This window comes from Rosa chinensis, chromosome 5 (genome assembly GCF_002994745.2).
Source record: "Rosa chinensis cultivar Old Blush chromosome 5, RchiOBHm-V2, whole genome shotgun sequence".
Classification (NCBI taxonomy): Eukaryota; Viridiplantae; Streptophyta; class Magnoliopsida; order Rosales; family Rosaceae; genus Rosa; species Rosa chinensis.
In genome coordinates, this window is record NC_037092.1 from 77,277,952 (window position 1) to 77,297,228 (window position 19,277).

Genomic DNA, 19,277 nt, shown 5'->3' on the forward strand with positions numbered 1-19,277 from the left:
CGGTTTTCGGTGCCAACTTTCCAAAACGTAAAAACCTCACCGAATGTCATTTCGGTTCGGTTTTCGGTTTAAGCTTGGAACCGAACCCACCCCTACAGCCAACGTCTGTTAAGACATAGGAGCTTAATTGACAATTTCACTTACTGTATTAATCAGGGTAAAATATCTTTTACAGTCCTCCTCGTTAGCGCATCAGCCGCCACAATCCAATTTTGTTCGTCTTCTTCTTCTTCTTCCTCCTTCTCCTCGTCGGCCAGAAAGCACATTCTGCAACCATATGAAAACTGATTAGGGATTAGGATCCGTGTCCGCAAAGATTTGGATTTGTTTGGCATCGATTTGTTGAACCCAATTTGTTGTTTTCAGTAGTATGTTATCACGGCGTATTCCATCAAAGGAAAAATCCGTCTAGGCTGTCGAGATCTACTGCACCGGATTTTTTTGTTGATGTTCTGCAGAACTTATTAATTATCAGACCCAGATTAGATTTTTGATAGCTCCTCATCAAACTTCTGAGTCATATTATTACTTAATCAAAGAGATAATAAGGACCATGAAGCCCAACTCTATGTTGGGAAACTGGCTGGGAACTACTCCTATGATCCATCTTCAAATTCTTTCTGATAAATGCAGATGAGACATATATTACATGAGTTCTAGAAGGATCTGGGTAGTTAATCACTATATATCTTGACCAATATTTGTGAGATGGGATGACATATATCTTCATATTTCGCTATTTCGCTATTCCACCCTAGTTTTCTAAGATCTGAAAGTTTCCTAATCGACTTCATCGTCTGAAAGTTGAAAAGTCTTCATCATCTTCGCCTACACCATCCTTCAGAATGATCTTCACGTACACAGCCGTTTATATTTGACCGACCACTTCCCTTCACTATGGATGTGCTCTGTGAAGAGAAAAATCCCCTGCTTTGTTCATTAACCAGAGCTTTCTTTCATCGCTGAGATGAAGAAGAGAAGGGTGATGTCTCGTGGCTTCAAGAAAACACTAGGCTATAATGTCCTCATGTGAGAATTGATTAATTAATCCCCTCATTTTCTACTTTGACGGCCACCAATTTACTCATAACGACCGTCAATTACGAAATTACCTGATGCCCCTACTTTCAGCCATTTTGTGGCGTAAAGAGAGCCACGTCTCCTTTTGTCAGCAGCTGCAAGTTACAGCCTGTGTATTCTAGCCGCCTCCCTCTCTTTGTCCCAATAATTATATAAGTTGAAGAGTTTTTCAATTGGCATGTGATTGACAAGACCTGAACTCAGACAAAAAAAAAGCAAAGACAAGACCATGTGCTCTGTCTTTCAAATGAAAACGTAGACAACGACACATAACACACAGGATCTGTACATGCACAGTGACCAGACCACCGATGTCCGAACCGAAATAGTCCACATGTAATAGTTGATTACTGTTCGTGGTTGAAGGTAGGAATAGCACGTCTGGTCATTCATTTCGATCAACGAAAATTTTAGTATGCACCTTAGTCCACCCAAGACTCTTTAACTCAATTAATTATCTTCTTCTCCTCTTGTTCTTCTTCATACTACTTCTGGTCATTCATTCTCTGTTACAAAACTTCATAGCAAACCTGATCATCATAGAATTCCGACATGGATTCCGCCACCATAAGACAACCAAACGGCGTCTGCCACATAGTGGCCATGCCCCATCCCGGCCGGGGTCACATAAACCCTATGATGAACCTCTGCAACTTGCTAGTTTCCCAAAAGAGTGATATTCTAATAACCTTCGTCCTCACAGAAGAGTGGCTCGGCTTAATTGGGTCTCAAGCCAAGCCAGACAACATTCGCTTTGCCACAATCCCTAATGTGGTCCCATCGGAGAAGGAACGTGCCGCCGATATGGTTGCGTTCTTTGAAGCCGTCATGACCAAAATGGAAGTTCCGTTTGAGCAACTCCTGGAGGTTCTCGAGCCACCACCTAGTGCCATTGTGGCTGACACTTTCCTGCCTTGGGCAGTCGCCGTCGGCAACCGGAGGAACATTTCTTCGGCATCGTTTTGGCCAATGACAGGGTCCCATTTCTCCGTGTTCCAGCATTTTCATCTCTTCCAGCAAAATGGACACTTCCCAATTGATTTGTTAGGTGAGTATCTGTCAGTCGATCTCTCTTTTGCGTATTTTTTAGTTTACACTATGAACAACTCTTTAAAAATAATAATAATAATAATAATAATAATAATTTGAATTTAGGGTATCAAAGTACTATTCACTTTTACCAATGCTTGGTGGTTCAAGTGGTAAGGAGCCTGTTCCCCTTAAGCAAGGTCTCGAGTTCGAACCTTGTGAATGGAGCAGCCAGCATTGAGAGAGCTTTCCCCCTAAATAGGGTCCGACCCGGCTCGAGATGGATTAGTCCTTGCCTACGGGTGAGGGATACCTTGGTTTAACCAAAAAAATACTATTCACTTTTGAAATTTGGGATATGAAATGTGATAGGATATAATTTTTTTGCGTTGAGAACTTGAGAGAAATAAGTTAATCTAGATAAAACATCAACATATTTGCAAAATATTACTTTTTATACATTTGTTAACGAAATTCAAAAAATTTGACAATTGAATAAGCTTATTATTTTGCATATAAAATTGTGATTTCTTGGAGAACGAGATGCGATTTAAATCACATTTAGCATAATTATTGTTTGACAGAGAAGGGCAATGAACGTGTTGATTACATCCCAGGAGTTTCTTCCATACGGTTAGCGGACACTACTAATTTCATTGATGGAAGCCAATCAAAAATTCTGGACAATATACTCAAGGCTTTTTCTTGGGTGCCCAAAGCACAATATCTCTTTGTCACCTCTATCTATGAGCTTGAAACCCAAGTGATTGATGCTATAAGATCAGAACTCTCACAACCAGTTTACACAATAGGCCCATTACTACCTTCCTTCAAAGCTATCAGTCCCACTGGTACTAACCATCTACAATGGTTGGATTCTCAACCTTGTAGCTCTGTTTTATATATCTCTATGGGAAGCTTTCTTTCAGTTTCAAGTGCCCAAATGGATGAGATCGCAGTTGGTTTGCGAAAGAGTGGTGTTCGATTCTTTTGGGTTGCTCGCACTGAAACGAATAGGTTACAAGAGGTTTGTGGTGATATGGGGTTAGTTGTTCCCTGGTGTGACCAGTTTAGAGTGTTGTGCCATTCTTCTGTTGGTGGGTATTGGTCACATTGTGGATGGAACTCAGTTAGAGAATGTGTTTTTGGAGGTGTTCCTTTTCTTACCTTTCCCATAACTTTCGATCAAGGCACAAATAGTAAGGTGGTTGTGGAGGATTGGAAAATTGGGTGGAGGGTGAAGAGTACTGAGGTGAAAATCGACCATTTGGTGACAAGTGAGGAAATTGCAGTGTTAGTGAAAAAATTTATGGATTTGGAGGATGATGAAGGGAAAGAATTGAGAAGGAGAACAAGTCAACTCCAACAGATATGGAAAGGTGCCATTGCAGAAGGCGGTTCAACTAAAACTGACATCAATGCGTTCATTAGAGACATTTCACAGAGCCTTGAGGGTTAAGCAGAACTGAATCTTCTTGTTGGACCGATGTTTCACTAAGATTGTCTAGACCATGGATTTCCTTCACTGGATACTCGTCATAATGTATGAGTATGACTAAAGAGAACATGATTAGTTGCATTTGATTTTGTTTAGTTAAAAATGTGTAGTGACATGTTTACCCCATCCAGTTTAATTATGGATGTGTTTTACTGTTTTATATTATTTTTTATCACATAGATGTTCAGTGTTATGTTAAAGTCGACAGGGCTCTCCCTCTCTCAATTTTTTCCACCGTAGCCGTCATCGGCATACCTCCTTTACAGTTACTACTTCTTTCACATCTTACTTTTTTACTGTCTGTGCTCCTCGTATCCAAATCCAATGTCAACCATTGAGATGTTTTCAATCTAGAGGTGTTGAAATTTAGGTAATGTTTGGGTAAGGGATTTTGGGGTGGGAGATTACACTTGGATGAGATTTTAAAATCTCAAATCCAATGTCAACCCTTGAGGTGTTTTTAATCTAGAGGTGTTGAACTTTAGGCAGTGTCTGGATATGTGACACATTTATTAAGAAAAATTCATTTCTGAGTTCTACCTAAAGAGGCATAACTTTGAAATCTCAAAAGGCACAACAACACGACATGGATGACCTTGATTTCTCACAATTTTCTATCCTTCAATCGCTAATCCCTCGATTTGTTCTACTAGACTTGTGTTTCTCTTTATAATCTAAGATTTTATGGTTGAGTTTTGCGTTTTTCGATCTCCAATTTATGTGATTTATGATTATGGGGTAATATACTTGAGCTTCAACATTCAACATTCATCAGGCAAGTTTACCCCCAAACTTCCATGTTATTATTATTAATTTTCTTAAAAAGTTTTATTTCAATCTTAAATCTTAATCCGGATTAACAAAATCTTAAATACTTACATTCAACATTTTTTTGATAGGCACAACTGTACAAGAAGAGAGTGAGAGTGACCAAAAAAAATAAAAAATACCTCCCTATAATACCCCCAGACACCAATCTCTTCAATTTTCACAAATGGAAATTATTCTATGCACCGACAGTGTAAGTGACCCAACCCTCATAAAATAATCTCAATCCTTGATATTTATTATCAACTTTATTTTTAATAAATAAAAAGTGTATTTAATGCAATCTAACCATTCATTTATGTTGGTGCAAGTGCACGGCGGTGCTCTGAATAATCTCTCTTTCACAAATAGGGTGCGCATTTTCCATACTAACAAAACCGTCACCTCAGAAACCCCCAGCTTCCCATCTCTTTATCGGAGACGCATGAATACAACCCCCACCGTCTGCCACGTGGTGGCAGTGCCATATCCCGGCAGAGGCCACGTCAACCCCATGATCAACCTCTGCAAACTACTAGCTTCAAAGAAAGACCACATTCGAATCACCATTGTCGTCACAGAGGAGTGGCTTGGCTTCATAGCCTCTGATCCCAAGCCTCACCAAATCAGCTTCGCTAGCATCCCAAACGTTCTTCCATCTGAGCTAGTTCGCAGTAAAAACTACCCTGAATTTTACGATGCAGTGATGACAAAAATGGAAGCTCCATTTGAAGAGTTAATGGGTCGAATTCAGCCTCCGGTGACGGTGATTATAGCAGACACCGAACTTCTTTGGGCCATTCCCGCCGGCCGCAGGAGGAATATTCCGGTGGCATCGCTCTGGACAGCGTCGGCGTCAGTCTTTGCAACCAAATGTGAAGAGTTGAAGATGGATTTGTTAGGTATGTGATGAAGTTTTAATCTTTGGTGCAAGTACATTGTCTATGAATGTTTTGTAGAAAGAAAGAAAGAAAGAGTTTAAATTTATTAGGCAACTGAGTTTGTTTGGTTTTTTGTGATAGAAGATGGAGAGCTGAAATTGGACCAAACAGGTGAGCTGGGAGAGCTAGAGGACCCAAGAGTAATCAAGCTCGCTATGGAGTGCATTGCAATGGTTTCGAAAGCGAATTACCTACTATTGAGTTCAGTGTATGAGCTTGAATCCAAAGTTGTAGACACTTTACGAACAGAATGCACTTTCCCTGTGTACCCAATTGGTCCGGCAATACCTTATTTAGAGCTTGAATGTGACAATGGCCTTGACTATCTGAAATGGCTAGATTCCCAACCTAAAGACTCTGTCTTGTACATCTCGTTGGGGAGTTATCTTTTGGTTTCGAGCACCCAAATGGACGAATTTGCTGCTGGGCTTCGAAAGAGTGGGATTCGGTTCTTATGGGTTGCTAGGGGAGAGAGTGCTAGGTTGAAAGAGAGGTCTGGTGATATGGGGTTAGTGGTGCCATGGTGTGACCAATTGAAGGTGTTATGTCATACTTCTGTTGGTGGTTTTTGGACTCATTGTGGGTGGAACTCGACTCTAGAAGCTGTGTTTGCTGGTGTTCCAATGCTTACTTCCCCTTTGGCTTTTGATCAATTTCCTAACAGTTGGCGAATTGTTGAAGAGTGGAAGATTGGCCGCCAGGCAGTTAAGAGAGAGGTAGAAGCTGATCAAGACTCGATGACAAGGGAAGATATTGCTGACATTGTGCAGAGTTTCATGGATCTTGAAAGCAGTGATGGAAAGGAGATGAGAAAAAGAGTGAAGGAACTCAGCACTTTGTGTCACGGAGCAACTGCAAAAGGTGGTTCATCTGATAAGAACCTTGATGATTTTATCATGGACATAACCAAAGCTGCAGCTATCTGATAAAACCTCTTACCCATAGCATGAGGACAATGGTATGTGCATGGCCTTGTAGGTTCAATACTTCTATATATTCAAATTAGCCTTTATGTCTGAATAGGTGTAGGTGGATACCATAAACATGATAACAATGGTGTACATGGTCTTATAGGTTCAGTATATGTTTTGAAATCTAAATAACTGCTTAATGATAATAGTAAAACTTTGCATATCTTATTTCCTTTTTGGCTATCATGAAGCATCACAGTACTTTCTATATATTTGTCAATTGCTCTGGTACAGTAAATAATAATAATTGAGTTCTTTTCTTGTTGCTGGAGAATACAAATTTGGCTACTTATGTTTTAGCATTTGTTAGTATCCGATTTCAGTAATTTTAAAGCATAAAAACTCCCTACTTCCCTATACAAGCGTCTCTCATTTCATCTGTTCTATTACATATTATATTACCTTTGAAGCTTTCTTTCTGGCATAATAAATCAATTTATTCCTAAACACCAAAAGCCAATAGGGTCACTTTAGGGGATTCTTCTACTTCATAATCCCCTGCATATGCTGTGGCCGGCCAACCTGCTATCTGATCATCATAGAATTCGGACATGGACTTCATCAGTGGACAACTGGCCAGTATCTGTCACGTGGTGGCCATGCCCTATCCAGGTCGGGGTCACATAAACACCATGATGTACCTCTGCAAGTTACTAGCTTCACAAGAAACTGACATTCTCATCACCTTAGTCCTCACGGAAGAGTGTTTAGGCTTCATAGGCTCTGAAGACAAGCTGGACAACATTCGGTTTGCCACAATTCCCAATGTTCTCCCATCAGAGCTGGTCCATGCTGCCGACATGAATGCCTTCATTGAAGCTGCCTTATCCAGAATGGAAATCCCATTTGATCAGCTCTTGGATCAGCTCAAGCCACTGCCTACTTTGATAGTGGCTGACACTTTCCTGCCTTGGGCAGTCAGTGTTGGAAATCGAAGAAATATCCAAGTAGCATCGTTTTGGCCGATGTCCGCATCCATTTTCTCTGTGTTCCAATATTTTCATCTTTTTGCCCAAAATGGGCACTTCCCAGTTGACTTGATAGGTAAGTCACCAGCTTCTTTTCATTTTTCTTTTCATTTAGGTTTCTTTTTCGCTATTTAATTCTAGCTTTGGTGAATAGATGAGGGCAATGAATGTGTGGACTACATCCCAGGAGTTTCTTGTACAAGATTGGCAGACCTTACTAATTTCATCGATGGAAGCAAACCATATATGCTGGGAAACATCATTGAAGATTTTTCTTGGGTCCCCAAAGTACAATATCTCTTGCTTGCTTCTATCTATGAGCTTGAAACTACAGTCATTGACATTTTAAGATTAGAATTTTCACTGCCTGTTTATACAATTGGTCCATTGATACCTCACTTCAAAGCTAATGACCCTCCTAGTAGTGGTCTAGACTATCTAGAATGGCTAAATTCTCAAACTTTTTGCTGTGTCTTGTACATCTCAATGGGAAGCTTTCTTTCAGTCTCTTGTGCCCAAATGGATGAGATTGCAGCCGGTTTGTGCAAGAGCAGTGTTCGATTCTTTTGGGTAGCTCGTGGTGAAACCGGTAGGTTACGAGAGGTTTGTGGTGATAAGGGGTTAGTAGTGCCCTGGTGTGACCAATTGTGAGTGTTATGACATCCTCGTATTGGGGGGTTTTTGACTCCTTGTGGGTGGAACTGATAAGAGCACAAAGTGTGACATTTTTAATATGTATTTTCCCTCATTTGGCTAAGTTATTCTCTTAAAATTAATAATTATAATAAAATTTATGTTTTTAGTTACTTCAAGGTCGGAAATGGTGAAAATAGGTAAAAAAGGGCATAAATGAGCATAAATTAAGGACAAGTCATTTTAGAAACTTTCCTCTTTCATTTTAGGAAATAGGGGGAAGGGGAAATTACTGGTCACTCCCTGTACTTTTAGGGAGTCGACAGTTCAGTCCCTGCTATCCTAATTTCGACAAGTTACTCCTCAGACTTTCAAATCTCACACAATTTGGTCCAAAATGACTATTTTGCCCCTCCCTTCCTCTTTTTGTTTTTTATTTTTCTCTCCTCTCCCCTCCTTTCTTCTAAAATTCATAATTAATTCATACGAACTCCGATATTTGCGTTCCATATATGTACGAGATCGTATCGATGAGCTCCACAACTTTTATGAAGAAAGTTTTTCCAAATTTTGTATGTATAAAAAGTCAATTTTCACAACCGCTCCAAATAACATTCGTTTCGAAAATCCACTTTCTTCTAAAATTCATAATTAATTCATACAAACTCTAATTTTTGCGTTCCATATATGCACAAGATTGTATCAACGAGCTCTACAACTTTCATGAAGAAAGTTGTTCCAAATTTTGTACGTATAAAAAGTCATTTTCACTACCCCCCTAAATAACGTTCGTTTGGAAAATCTCCTTTCTTCTAAAATTCATAATTAATTCATACAAACTCCGATTTTTGCGTTCCATATATGTACGAGATCGTATCGATGAGCTCTACAAATTTTATAAAGGAAGTTTTTTCAAATTTTGTATGTATAAACAGTCAATTTTCACGACCCCCCCCCCCCCCCCCCCCCCAACCACAAAATAACACACACACACACACTCTCTCTCATTATGCACATTTCAACCCAAGAAATATCAAATATTTGAATTATGAATATTGAGACTATTTCATAAGTAGTTGTACGAGAAATTCGGTTTTGTATCAATTTTAGTTTCGAAATGAACGTTATTTAGGGGGGGGGTCGTGAAAATTGACTTTTTATACATACAAAATTTGGAAAAACTTTCTTCATAAAAATTGTAGAGATCATCGATACGATCTCGTACATATATGGAACGCAAATATCGGAGTTCGTATGAATTAATTATGAATTTTAGAAGAAAGGAGATTTTTGAAATGAACGTTATTTAGGGGGGGTCGTAAAAATTGACTTTTTATACATACAAAATTTGGAAAAACTTTCTTCATAAAAATTATAGAGATCCTCGATACGATCTCGTACATATATGGAACGCAAATATCGGAGTTCGTATGAATTAATTATGAATTTTAGAAGAAAGGAGATTTTCGAAACGAACGTTATTTAGGGGGGGTAGTGAAAATGACTTTTTATACGTACAAAATTTGGAACAACTTTCTTCATGAAAGTTGTAGAGCTCGTTGATACAATCTTTTGCATATATGGAACGCAAAAATCAGAGTTTGTATGAATTAATTATGAATTTTAGAAGAAAGTGGATTTTCGAAACGAATGTTATTTGGAGCGCTCGTGAAAATTGACTTTTTATACATACAAAATTTGGAAAAACTTTCTTCATAAAAGTTGTGGAGCTTATCGATACGATCTCGTACATATATGGAACGCAAATATCGGAGTTCGTATGAATTAATTATGAATTTTAGAAGAAAGGAGGGGAGAGGAGAGAAAAATAAAAAACAAAAAGAGGAAGGGAGGGGCAAAATAGTCATTTTGGACCAAATTGTGTGAGATTTGAAAGTCTGAGGAGTAACTTGTCGAAATTAGGATAGCAAGGACTGAACTGTCGACGCCCTAAAAGTACAGGGAGTGACCAGTAATTTCCCCTAGGAAATATTTCCTATTTTGTTTTAGGAAACTTTCTTCATTGGAACTTTTCTATTTCTGATTTTCCTATTTTAATGAGAGTCCATCCCATTAAAAACTCTTGAGTGATGAAATCAAGAAAAATTGAAGGATTAATGAGGAAGAATTCGAGGAGATAAAATGGATTGTTTTTAATCAATATTTATTCCTAATTATCTGATTTCTTATTGATTATAAACTCTAATTAAATTCTGATTTTTCTTGATTGTAGGAGTTTATTGTGTGCACAATTCTTGGAAGAAATTAGTGCAAATTAAAGGAGAAAAATAAGGGATGTATCTGGTCGCTATTCAAGGCATATACAATGAGCCATTAAGGGGAAAAGAAATCAGAAAATTCATGACTTTGTCAAGAGAAAATCAAGCAAATTTGGAGGAGAAATCACCTCAAGATGATTGGCCATGATTGGATCACAAGAGATGAGAATTCCACTATAAATAGCAGCCATTCTCTACTCCAAAATCATCACTTCCTGACCAAGATCAGTTCCTAGTTAAAAATTATTCCATAGCTCTTCCCAATTCACTTCTCAAACCTCCATCACCTACAAGATCGTGACCACCATCCTTCCATCAATCCAAGAAGTTCTTAGGCGCTAAGTCAAGGACGATCCACCACCATAGCGGAGACGAGTTCATCACCTTGTTGCCAAGCCGCTAAGGAAAGCTTCAAAGTGTAACTATGACTCTACTTACAATTTTTGTTTCGGTTTTGTTTGTTTGGATTTGTGAGTTGTGTAATTGGAGACATGAGATTTTCAGAATATTTTTATTAATATTTTTGAGATTTTCAGTTTATTATTAAGTTAATTTTGAGAATTCTTTGATGATGCATATTACAATCTTGTGCCCTTTTATGTGTTTAGGTAATTTTAAGAGTTAGATTGATAAGTTTGCACGCTAGAATAAAGGTGAGAGTTCTTGTGTGTTTGCTTCATTTGCCAAGAGTAATTGTAATTTGTTAAGGCGCTAAGTTAAACAAGTAGCAATTAGTTATAAAAAGTGGTAAAAATCATGCTTTAATGATTAAACGATTCTGGAAATTACGTGTTAAATTCTATGTCTAATGGTTAATTTGCACGTGTGAGTTGATTCGAGGGTTAGATAATACTACTAGTTAAGAGAATTACGCTAAGTGTTTTCGAACATTAGTAGTATTAGGCTTGGTAAGGACTTTTCCGATTCAAGCCTACATTAGAACGAATTAGATAAATGGATTGATCCGCTAAGGCTTTTCATTTGGGCTCTTATCTAGACATTTAAGATGGGAACATTTTTGTAGCATGTTGAAATGGATTTTCTATTTTTACACTTAGTAATTTCCGAGTGGTATTGGTCTAGGTTAGGGAAGTCGATCATTGTATATAGTTTTATTTGTTTTGTTTTTATTTTATGTAGATTAGAAACCAAATTTCAAAACCCCCATTTTATTCTTTTATTTGTTAATTGACCTTTTTGTGTAGGTGTACCCTACAATCCCCGGACTGAACGATCCCTGCTTATCCTATACTGACAACTACATTTTGCAGGGTTAAATTGTGAGGCTATTTCAGCCGCATCAGGAACTCAGTTAGCGAAGGTGTTTTCTCTGGTGTTCCTTTTCTTACTTTCCCCATGATTTTCGATCAAGGCCTGAACAGTAAGATGGTTGTGGAGGATTGGAAGATTGGATGGAAGGTGAAGAGACCTGAGGCGAAAATCGACCAGGCGAAAATTGCAGGGTTGGTGAAGAAATTCATGGATTTGGAGGATGGTGAAGGGAAAGAGACGAGGAGTAGAGTAAGAGAATTACAGCATACATGGAAGGGTGCCATTGAAGAAGGTGGATCCTTTAAATCCAACTTCAGTGCCTTCATCAGAGATTTCTTGCAATGCCATGCACATCAAGCAAACTGAATCAGTATCTCTAATTGTTAGATGTTGTGGTAAGGAGTTTAAACCCTACATTTTCAGCGATGATTCTTCACCTGTTTTGGTTGAATTTCTGAAGTACGTAAATAAAATGTATGCAATTTTCTTTCTAATGAAGCCATGTTGGAGAATGACTTTAAGCCTCGTTTGGTTCGCGGAAAGTAAGCATCAAGAAAGGAAAGTTCCAGCGTTTGGAATGAATAATGAAAGGAAATTCTTTCCTGAAGCAGAGGAAAATAGAGGGGAAAATGGATTTTCCATACTTCAAAGGAATCACTTTTCCCCCTTATTTCCTTTCATTTATTACTCACAACACATTATTTTATTAGATTAATTACAAACTTTTTAATAACTTTCCGGATAACTTTCCGGATAACTTTCCTTATTTTACCGAATATCGGAATGGAAAGTTTTTCGGAAATTTCATTTTTCTTTCCATGGGAAAGATGAAGGAACTACTTTCCTTTCTACAAATCAAACAAGGCCTTAGTGTTTCAGGTGCATCCATGCATTAAATTTTATGGTATCTTGCACATGTACCCTTAACTTTAATTTAAAAGTAAATTAAATAATAATGGATAAACAAGTACATGGTTAAATAATAATACAATATACATTACATATTTAGATTATGACCTGTAATTAATGATTGTTTAATCAAAATAAAAATCTATATGCTTGAATATAGAACGTTTTTTTTTTGTGTAAAAATTTTCTTACTTTTTTTATTTTAAAAAGAGTAAAAATTCCAAATGATACATAAATTATTGTGAAAGGTACTTTTTGATACTTACGATTTTTTTTTCTCTAAATGGTACCTGAAATATTGCGCCGTTACCAAATATAGTACATCCGTTAACTTTTCCATTAAAATCGTCTACGTGGCATGTACTTTTTTAGATAAAAACTCCAAATGATACTCAAACTATTGTAAAATGTATTTTATGGTACTTGTAAATTTTTTTTAACCCCAAATGGTACCTCAAGTATTGTGCCTTTACTTTTTTTTTCATCATAATATGAAATTCATTTATCGGAAGAAGTGTTACAAATAGGCTGAAACAATACAAGTTTCGATATAAAAAAATCTAATATTTCATCAAATTAACTATTTATTTTTAGCTAAAAAATTTATCCACAAAAACTACATTTTGCAATAGTTCGAGTACCATTTGAAGTTTTTATTTAAAAAATACATCCATGTAGGCAACTTTAACAGAAAAGTTAACGGAGATACTATATTTGGTAATACTTTAGGTACCATTTGGGGTAAAAAAAAATTCGTATGTACCAGCAATAGTTCAGGTACCATTTGGAGTTTTTACCCTTTCAGAAATCATAAAATATCTTGTTAGAGATTTCGGTATTCTTATCAATTGAAACACATTGTAAAGATCATGCTTTACCAATAAAGAGTTAAAGAAATTGACAATTTGAATAAAACGGGGCTTTTGCATGGTTTTAAATGTTGGGAGATATCATGTGGGCACTTATGGCATACTGAAAGATATTAAACTTTATTAACACTGTTTTTTTCCTTAAAATTCTCCTATACCATTAGCTAGTCATTCTTAAAACATTATCTTTAGAATGTGTTCCATTTGACGAAACACCGAAACCTCTAATGAATTTTTTTTAATGAATTTTATTGTTTGTTTTACCTTGAAAAATAGTAGAAAATAAATGCGCTATGATTTTTGAGTTTCATTAGTTTCATAGGTGTTCAAAAAAAATCATTTGAGGGTGGAAAAATTTTGGTGAGAAAATACTAAGATGCAATTTTTGGCCAAATTGTGTGTTATGTCCACAGTTTTGGATAGATCACACACACACACACGCACGCGTGTGTGTGTTAAGATAGGCAAAGGCTCCAATTAAGTAGAAGCATTGAGCCCTCTACCGATAATATTTGTGAGTACAACGAGAGGGACAGAGAGCCTAAAGCTAGTGTTACATTACAACCTCCTCAACAAGAATGCCCCGAGTAATATCAGGTGTATACTCCAAAACTCATCCAACAGAGAGTTATGGGGTCTAGTGTTAGTCTATAGTTTTAGTTTTAATTGTTTTAACTTGAAAATAAAAAGCAGTTTTGTTTTTAACATTATAAATTACTAATTAAAGCGTAACTAACAAAGTAAATGACACTAAAACTAAAATGGTGTCATATAACATAAAGTATCAATACATGAGGTGCACTGTAGAGTTATCGATGTTGTTAATGGTGTACTAAAGTAAAGTTGTAAAAGAATCGATAATAAGCCCCGGTTAAAAAATAATATACTGACCAAGTTCTCTCCATTTTGGTTTGTAGTGAAGCCATGTTTACGTGCAACTCGTGGAAACACTGTATAAAACGTATGGGAGAGCATTATACTTCCATAGTTTCCAATACTAAGCAAATTGCAATATTGTGTTTTTCTTGAGCTTTTTTTTTTTTTTTGGTTATGATTTTTTTATTGAGCTTAGACAACAGTGAAATTCAAGCTTTTACTCTTATTACATTAAACAGGAAAGTAGTTTTATTAATGCTCATGGCCTTAACAAATGTCACTAATGAAGGTGCTAATGTTACTTTCAGATGATCCACCCTCTGCAATTGCACCATGACATATCTGCTGAAACTCTCTGGCTCTTCTCCTCATGTCTTTCCCTTCCCCGTCCTCCAAATCCATAAATTTCTTCACCAACCCTGCAATTTCCTCGCTCGTCACCAAATGATCTATTTTAGCCTCAGTACTCTTCACCCTCCACCCAATCTTCCAATCCTCCACAATCGCCTTCCCATTCATACCTTGATCTATATTTAATGGAAAGGTAAGAAAAGGAATACCGGCGGAAACACCTTCTTTAACTGAGTTCCACCCACAATGTGTCAAGAAACCCCCTATGCAAGAATGGTTCAACAAACTCAATTGGTCACACCACGGCACTACTAACCCCTTATCACCACAAACCTCTTGTAACCTACCGGTATCACCACGAGCTACCCAGAAGAACCGGACACCGCTTTTGTGAAAACCAGCTGCAATCTCATCCATTTGGGCACTAGAAACTGACAAAAAGCTTCCCATGGAGATGTACAAGACCGAGCTACAAGGTTGAGAATCTAGCCATTGTGAATGGTCAACATTACTCAGGTGGTCATTAGCTTTGAAGTAAGGTATTAATGGGCCAACTGTGTAAATTGGTAGTGAGAATTCTGATCTTAAAACGTCAATGACTTCGGTTTCAAGCTCATAGATGGATGAGAATAAGAGGTATTGTGCTTTAGGTACCCAGGAAAATGCTTCAAGAACGACACGGAGTATAGTTGGGGTTTTTCCATGCATCAAAGGGGGAAAGTCTTGGATTGGTGTAGAAGAAACTCCAGGGATGTAATCGACACGGTCATTGCCCTTCTCTGTTAACAAGGTGGCAAACTTTAACTTTAACTAACTACGACAAAGAAACCATGAGTGAACAGGAAATGCTAATCACATGTTGCTTGCTCCAAGCACAAGGTCTTTCATTCTCCGGTTCTTGAAAGTCTTAATTTCAACTCTCAAGTATCGGAAAGTAACATTTTACTTCAATACAAGGTTACAAACCATGATCATTTATAAATTGCTGCCTTTTTAATCTCATGATTAAAACTCTCGGCAAATAAAGCAGTATTATTTGCTCTAAGAATAAACTGAAACCCTTAAGGAACAGTCTTCAATGCATCTTTACTCTACCAGGTATTTCCAAAGTCAGGGAATTGAAACTAGGTATTTATAAAGCCACACCAGCCACTTACCACTACGATAGAACCATCAAATTTACAAGCATTGACACGAAAATATTATATTTAAGATTTTAACAATATAAGGCCCCTTAAATTGGAGGCCTTAGGCTGCCTAGGCCCAAGGCCGGCCTGATGGCATTGTTTACAATAGAAAGCTAGTTTACTACTATGTAATTTGTTTACTATAGAAAGCTAGTTTACTACTATTATTACATAGAGCTAGTGAATTTTAGAAATTTTTCTAGATACCGATAGTGCAAGTGATCTAATACTTGTAAGATGATTTCAACTTTTGATATTTATACTCAACTTAATTTTAATAAACAAAAAATATATTTAATGCAATCCAATTGTTCTGAATCATTCTCATGAACATACGAATATCGAAACTTATGTTCACGCATAATACCTATAATACCTATACGGCTATACCTGAAGGGTGCCAAAGAAAACAAACAAGAGGTGCCAAATTCCATGGTCATTAAAAAATACGTTTCAAAATAAAAAAAATTAAAAAGGAAACAAAAACGAGTGGAAGGTGAGCAGTTGAGCACTGACCCGACAAGTCAATAGGGAAATGACCATTTTCCTTTAGAAGATGAAAATGTTGGAACACCGAGAAAACGGACGCCGACATCGGCCAAAACGACGCCGCCGGGATCCTCCTCCGGTTGCCGACACGAACTGCCCAAGGCAGGTAAGTGTCACCCAGTATCAAACTCGGCGGCGGCTCCAGCCGATCCACGAGCAGATCAAACGGAGCTTCCATTTTGGTCATGAGAGCTTCGAAGAAGGCAACCATGTGGGCTGCGCGGACCAGCTCCGATGGGATAACGTTGGGGATTGTGGCGAAGACAACGTTGTCCGGCTTTGGTTCCGAACCGATGAAGCCGAGCCACTCTTCTGTGACGACGAAGGTGATGAGAACGTTGCTGTTTTGTGAAGCTAGTAACTTGCAGAGGTTCATCATGGGGTTGACGTGGCCCCGGCCGGGATAGGGTATGGCCACTACGTGGCAGACGGTGGTTGGTTCTTTGCGGCCGGAATCCATGTCGGAATTGTTTGATGAAATCGGATAGAGATTTAATAGAGAACGAACGTGCAGTTGGGGCCTTATTTTGTATACCTCATCAGACCGAAAAAAAAAATGGCCTATATACTTCCGCCCATCCATGAAATGACCATAATGCCACTTAATTTTCTAGATAATGGAAGGGTTAGATTTTAGGGCTTTACAGCAAGTTCACATATTAGACGATCTCCAATGGTTATGTTATTTGCCACATGTAAACTCCAACAACTATTTTTGACATATTAGGTTTACTCCAATTCATATGTCATTTCTCACGTTGTCTGATATGGCAAAAAACAGATTGGGTTTGACGGCCCAAACGCAAACTGTCTTTTTTTTTTTTATTCTCTCTTCTCTCTTCTCTCCTCTCTTCTTCTGTCTTCTATCCAATGGAGCTGAGATCGCTCACGGCTCATTTGCCTAGCGACTGAGTCCTTTGATCTATTAGACCTGAAACTGAATCGAGATGGAGGAAATATCAAGATTCAAGAACACCACGGACTCAGTCTTCAAGTACACCAGAGTGTTTAGACCTGATGCTGGGTAAACATCAACTCAATCGCAAAAATGGAGGACTGATTCTGGGTATGGGATAGCTAAACATGGTGATGAGTTGCGGACGTACCACAATGGGGTTCGTCCGATCAGGAATAAGGGTCGCGGCCTCGCGGGCAAGATAAGCGATCCCCGCATCTATACTTCTATCTTCTCTCTTCTCTCATCTCTCTCGTTCATTCTCTTCTTCATACCCAGTATCTACTATCCAGACCAAAGCAAAATCAAGAAGGAGAAGAAGATAGAGATTTCAACAACACCCTGAGATGGACACTGAGGGAGATCAGATTTCACCGTTATGCAGCGATGCAAATCGAGATGTTAGATGGCTGCTTGGAGATGGGATCGTTGGGGTGTGGCTGGGATCAGAATTCTATTTGATCTGGTTTGATTCCAAGCGAGATCGATCTGATCGATCTGAAGAAAGAGAAAAATAGTTTTCTTTTTGTTCTAAAATATTTCGAAAAATAATAAAATAATATTTAAATATAACTAATCCATTGGACTAAAAATTTGTCAAAAATGACCATGACACGTCATCATTCAAATTCGAATTTGACACAAGTTTTTTGACCAACGTGTTGGAGATGCTCTTGTGAGAATGTCAAAGTCATTGGGTCACTATTCACTGCCACTAGACATGTGTTTCCACCAGTTATGGTTCTTGATCGATCAGTTACTGTTCATTGAAATTTTTATTAATTTGTTTATTATAAAATTGAAATATATTTGATGTAAATAGATAGTATAATGGACATTTATGGATAATTGATGTAGAACGGATAGCAACAAGAATCGAAGAATAGCTTGATTGTGTCATGGAAAAATTCGGTTTGCTGCAAATTTAACATTCGGTGTCAGAATTGTAATTACTATAGCTTTTCAGAAATGGAATGAAGCTAGAAACAGTACCCGTAGCTTTGTTACGATGTGTGGGCTTTTCCGGGCTTTCGGGATAGTTTGGGGCTTCAAAACTGCAATTTACTATTTTTTATAATTTTCGGTAGACAAATTATGAGCCACCTACATTTATCGACAATTTTTCTTGAAATGAGTAAAGCAACCACCAACAATTGTTTTGAAAAAAGATCCAAAAAAACCACCAACAACATTATACCGTTAATAGAGAGACAACTACCATTTTTTCTTTTTTTCTAATCATGTCCATCAGCAACTCTTCTTTGCTGAAATGAAAACAAGGCATCTGCAGACTTGGCTTTCCCAAAATCAGGCCAGGGAGCTGGGACGAAGTAATAGAAGGTGATGAGTCTCTGAGCTCACCGCTGGTTCTAATTAGTAGATCAGGATAGGGAAACTCGGTACAGTTAGTTTGTAGTACCTGTGCAACGAGACATTCATTAATATCTTCAACTTGACTAAGGCCATCTTTTACCTTCTGAGAAATGGTTTTGCGTGCTTGCACTACAATGTATTTTCCACTGTAGCTCTCACTGCCACAATGAGTGTTAGTGTGAGTCGTCGTTCCCTATTAGGAATAGACTTCATGGGAATATATTGTTGTAATTACTTACCTTGTATATGTTGTGTAGTACGTTGTAGTACGATTGTAATCTGTTTATATACACTGCAGAATTGGTGTAATAAATTATCAGAAAATTCATTCTCTAAATCTTGTATCTCTGACTTGGTATCAGAGCAAAGATCCGAGAGGACTTTGTCTCCTTAGTTGTCCAATTTTTTCCCTCAAGTCCGAGGAATTGGTACCAAACCAAACCCCTTTGTTAGGGTTGTTGTTTGTCGTTCTCAACCTTTACTTCAAAGACTGGTCTTCGTCTCTTTTTAGAGATCGACCTTCAAGTCAAACCAAGGACGGGCCCAGGCCGCGTCGCTCTCCTCCTACCCTGCTGCCCAGATCGACTTCGCGTCTGGAACGCCGTCGCTGCCCAGATCGACGCCGTGCCTGCTTCTGTCCGACGCGCGTCCGAGTCCGGTTGTTCTTCCAGTCCGATCGATCCTCCCTTCAGTCCGATCAGAACAACCCAGTCCGGCCTCCCTTCAATC

The 19,277-nt window shown here is 38.0% G+C and overlaps 4 protein-coding genes across 10 annotated transcripts; 3 read left to right on the top strand and 1 right to left on the bottom strand.

Annotated features, from left to right (window-relative positions):
- The first annotated feature begins 1,365 nt into the window (after positions 1–1,365).
- LOC112166542 (UDP-glycosyltransferase 87A1) lies at positions 1,366–3,839 on the top strand. 3 transcript variants are annotated; one of them, XM_040507435.1, is made up of 3 exons: positions 1,366–2,128; positions 2,236–2,411; positions 2,675–3,839. In XM_040507435.1, exons 1-3 carry the CDS (start codon positions 1,633–1,635, stop codon positions 3,566–3,568), a joined length of 1,566 nt encoding a protein of 521 aa, XP_040363369.1. In that variant the 5' UTR covers positions 1,366–1,632; the 3' UTR covers positions 3,569–3,839. The 3 variants fall into 3 exon arrangements, with proteins under 3 accessions (XP_040363369.1, XP_040363370.1, XP_024159183.1); XM_040507436.1 differs by lacking the exon at positions 2,236–2,411 and having other exon boundaries at positions 1,370–2,128; positions 2,727–3,764; XM_024303415.2 differs by lacking the exon at positions 2,236–2,411 and having other exon boundaries at positions 1,372–2,128; positions 2,694–3,764.
- A 610-nt stretch (positions 3,840–4,449) lies between these two features.
- On the top strand, positions 4,450–8,226 carry LOC112167814 (UDP-glycosyltransferase 87A1). Of its 5 annotated transcripts, none has more exons than XM_040519781.1 (4): positions 4,450–5,316; positions 5,437–6,313; positions 6,790–7,370; positions 7,449–8,223. In XM_040519781.1, exons 1-2 carry the CDS (start codon positions 4,713–4,715, stop codon positions 6,279–6,281), a joined length of 1,449 nt encoding a protein of 482 aa, XP_040375715.1. In that variant the 5' UTR covers positions 4,450–4,712; the 3' UTR covers positions 6,282–6,313; positions 6,790–7,370; positions 7,449–8,223. The 5 variants fall into 5 exon arrangements, with proteins under 5 accessions (XP_040375715.1, XP_024160665.1, XP_024160664.1 ...); XM_024304896.2 differs by having other exon boundaries at positions 4,451–5,316; positions 6,783–7,370; positions 7,449–8,222; XM_024304898.2 differs by having other exon boundaries at positions 4,584–4,628; positions 4,787–5,316; positions 5,437–7,370; positions 7,449–8,226.
- Positions 6,878–7,945, top strand: LOC112164114 (UDP-glycosyltransferase 87A1). The gene is made up of 2 exons (XM_024300355.2): positions 6,878–7,370; positions 7,449–7,945. The coding sequence occupies exons 1-2, from the start codon at positions 6,878–6,880 to the stop codon at positions 7,943–7,945; spliced, it is 990 nt and encodes a 329-aa protein (XP_024156123.1).
- A 6,044-nt stretch (positions 8,227–14,270) lies between the features above and the next one.
- LOC112168047 (UDP-glycosyltransferase 87A1) lies at positions 14,271–16,766 on the bottom strand. The gene is made up of 2 exons (XM_024305162.2): positions 16,187–16,766; positions 14,271–15,262 (listed from the first exon to the last, which is right to left on the bottom strand). Exons 1-2 carry the CDS (start codon positions 16,677–16,679, stop codon positions 14,400–14,402), a joined length of 1,356 nt encoding a protein of 451 aa, XP_024160930.1. The 5' UTR covers positions 16,680–16,766; the 3' UTR covers positions 14,271–14,399.
- Positions 16,767–19,277: the final 2,511 nt, after the last annotated feature.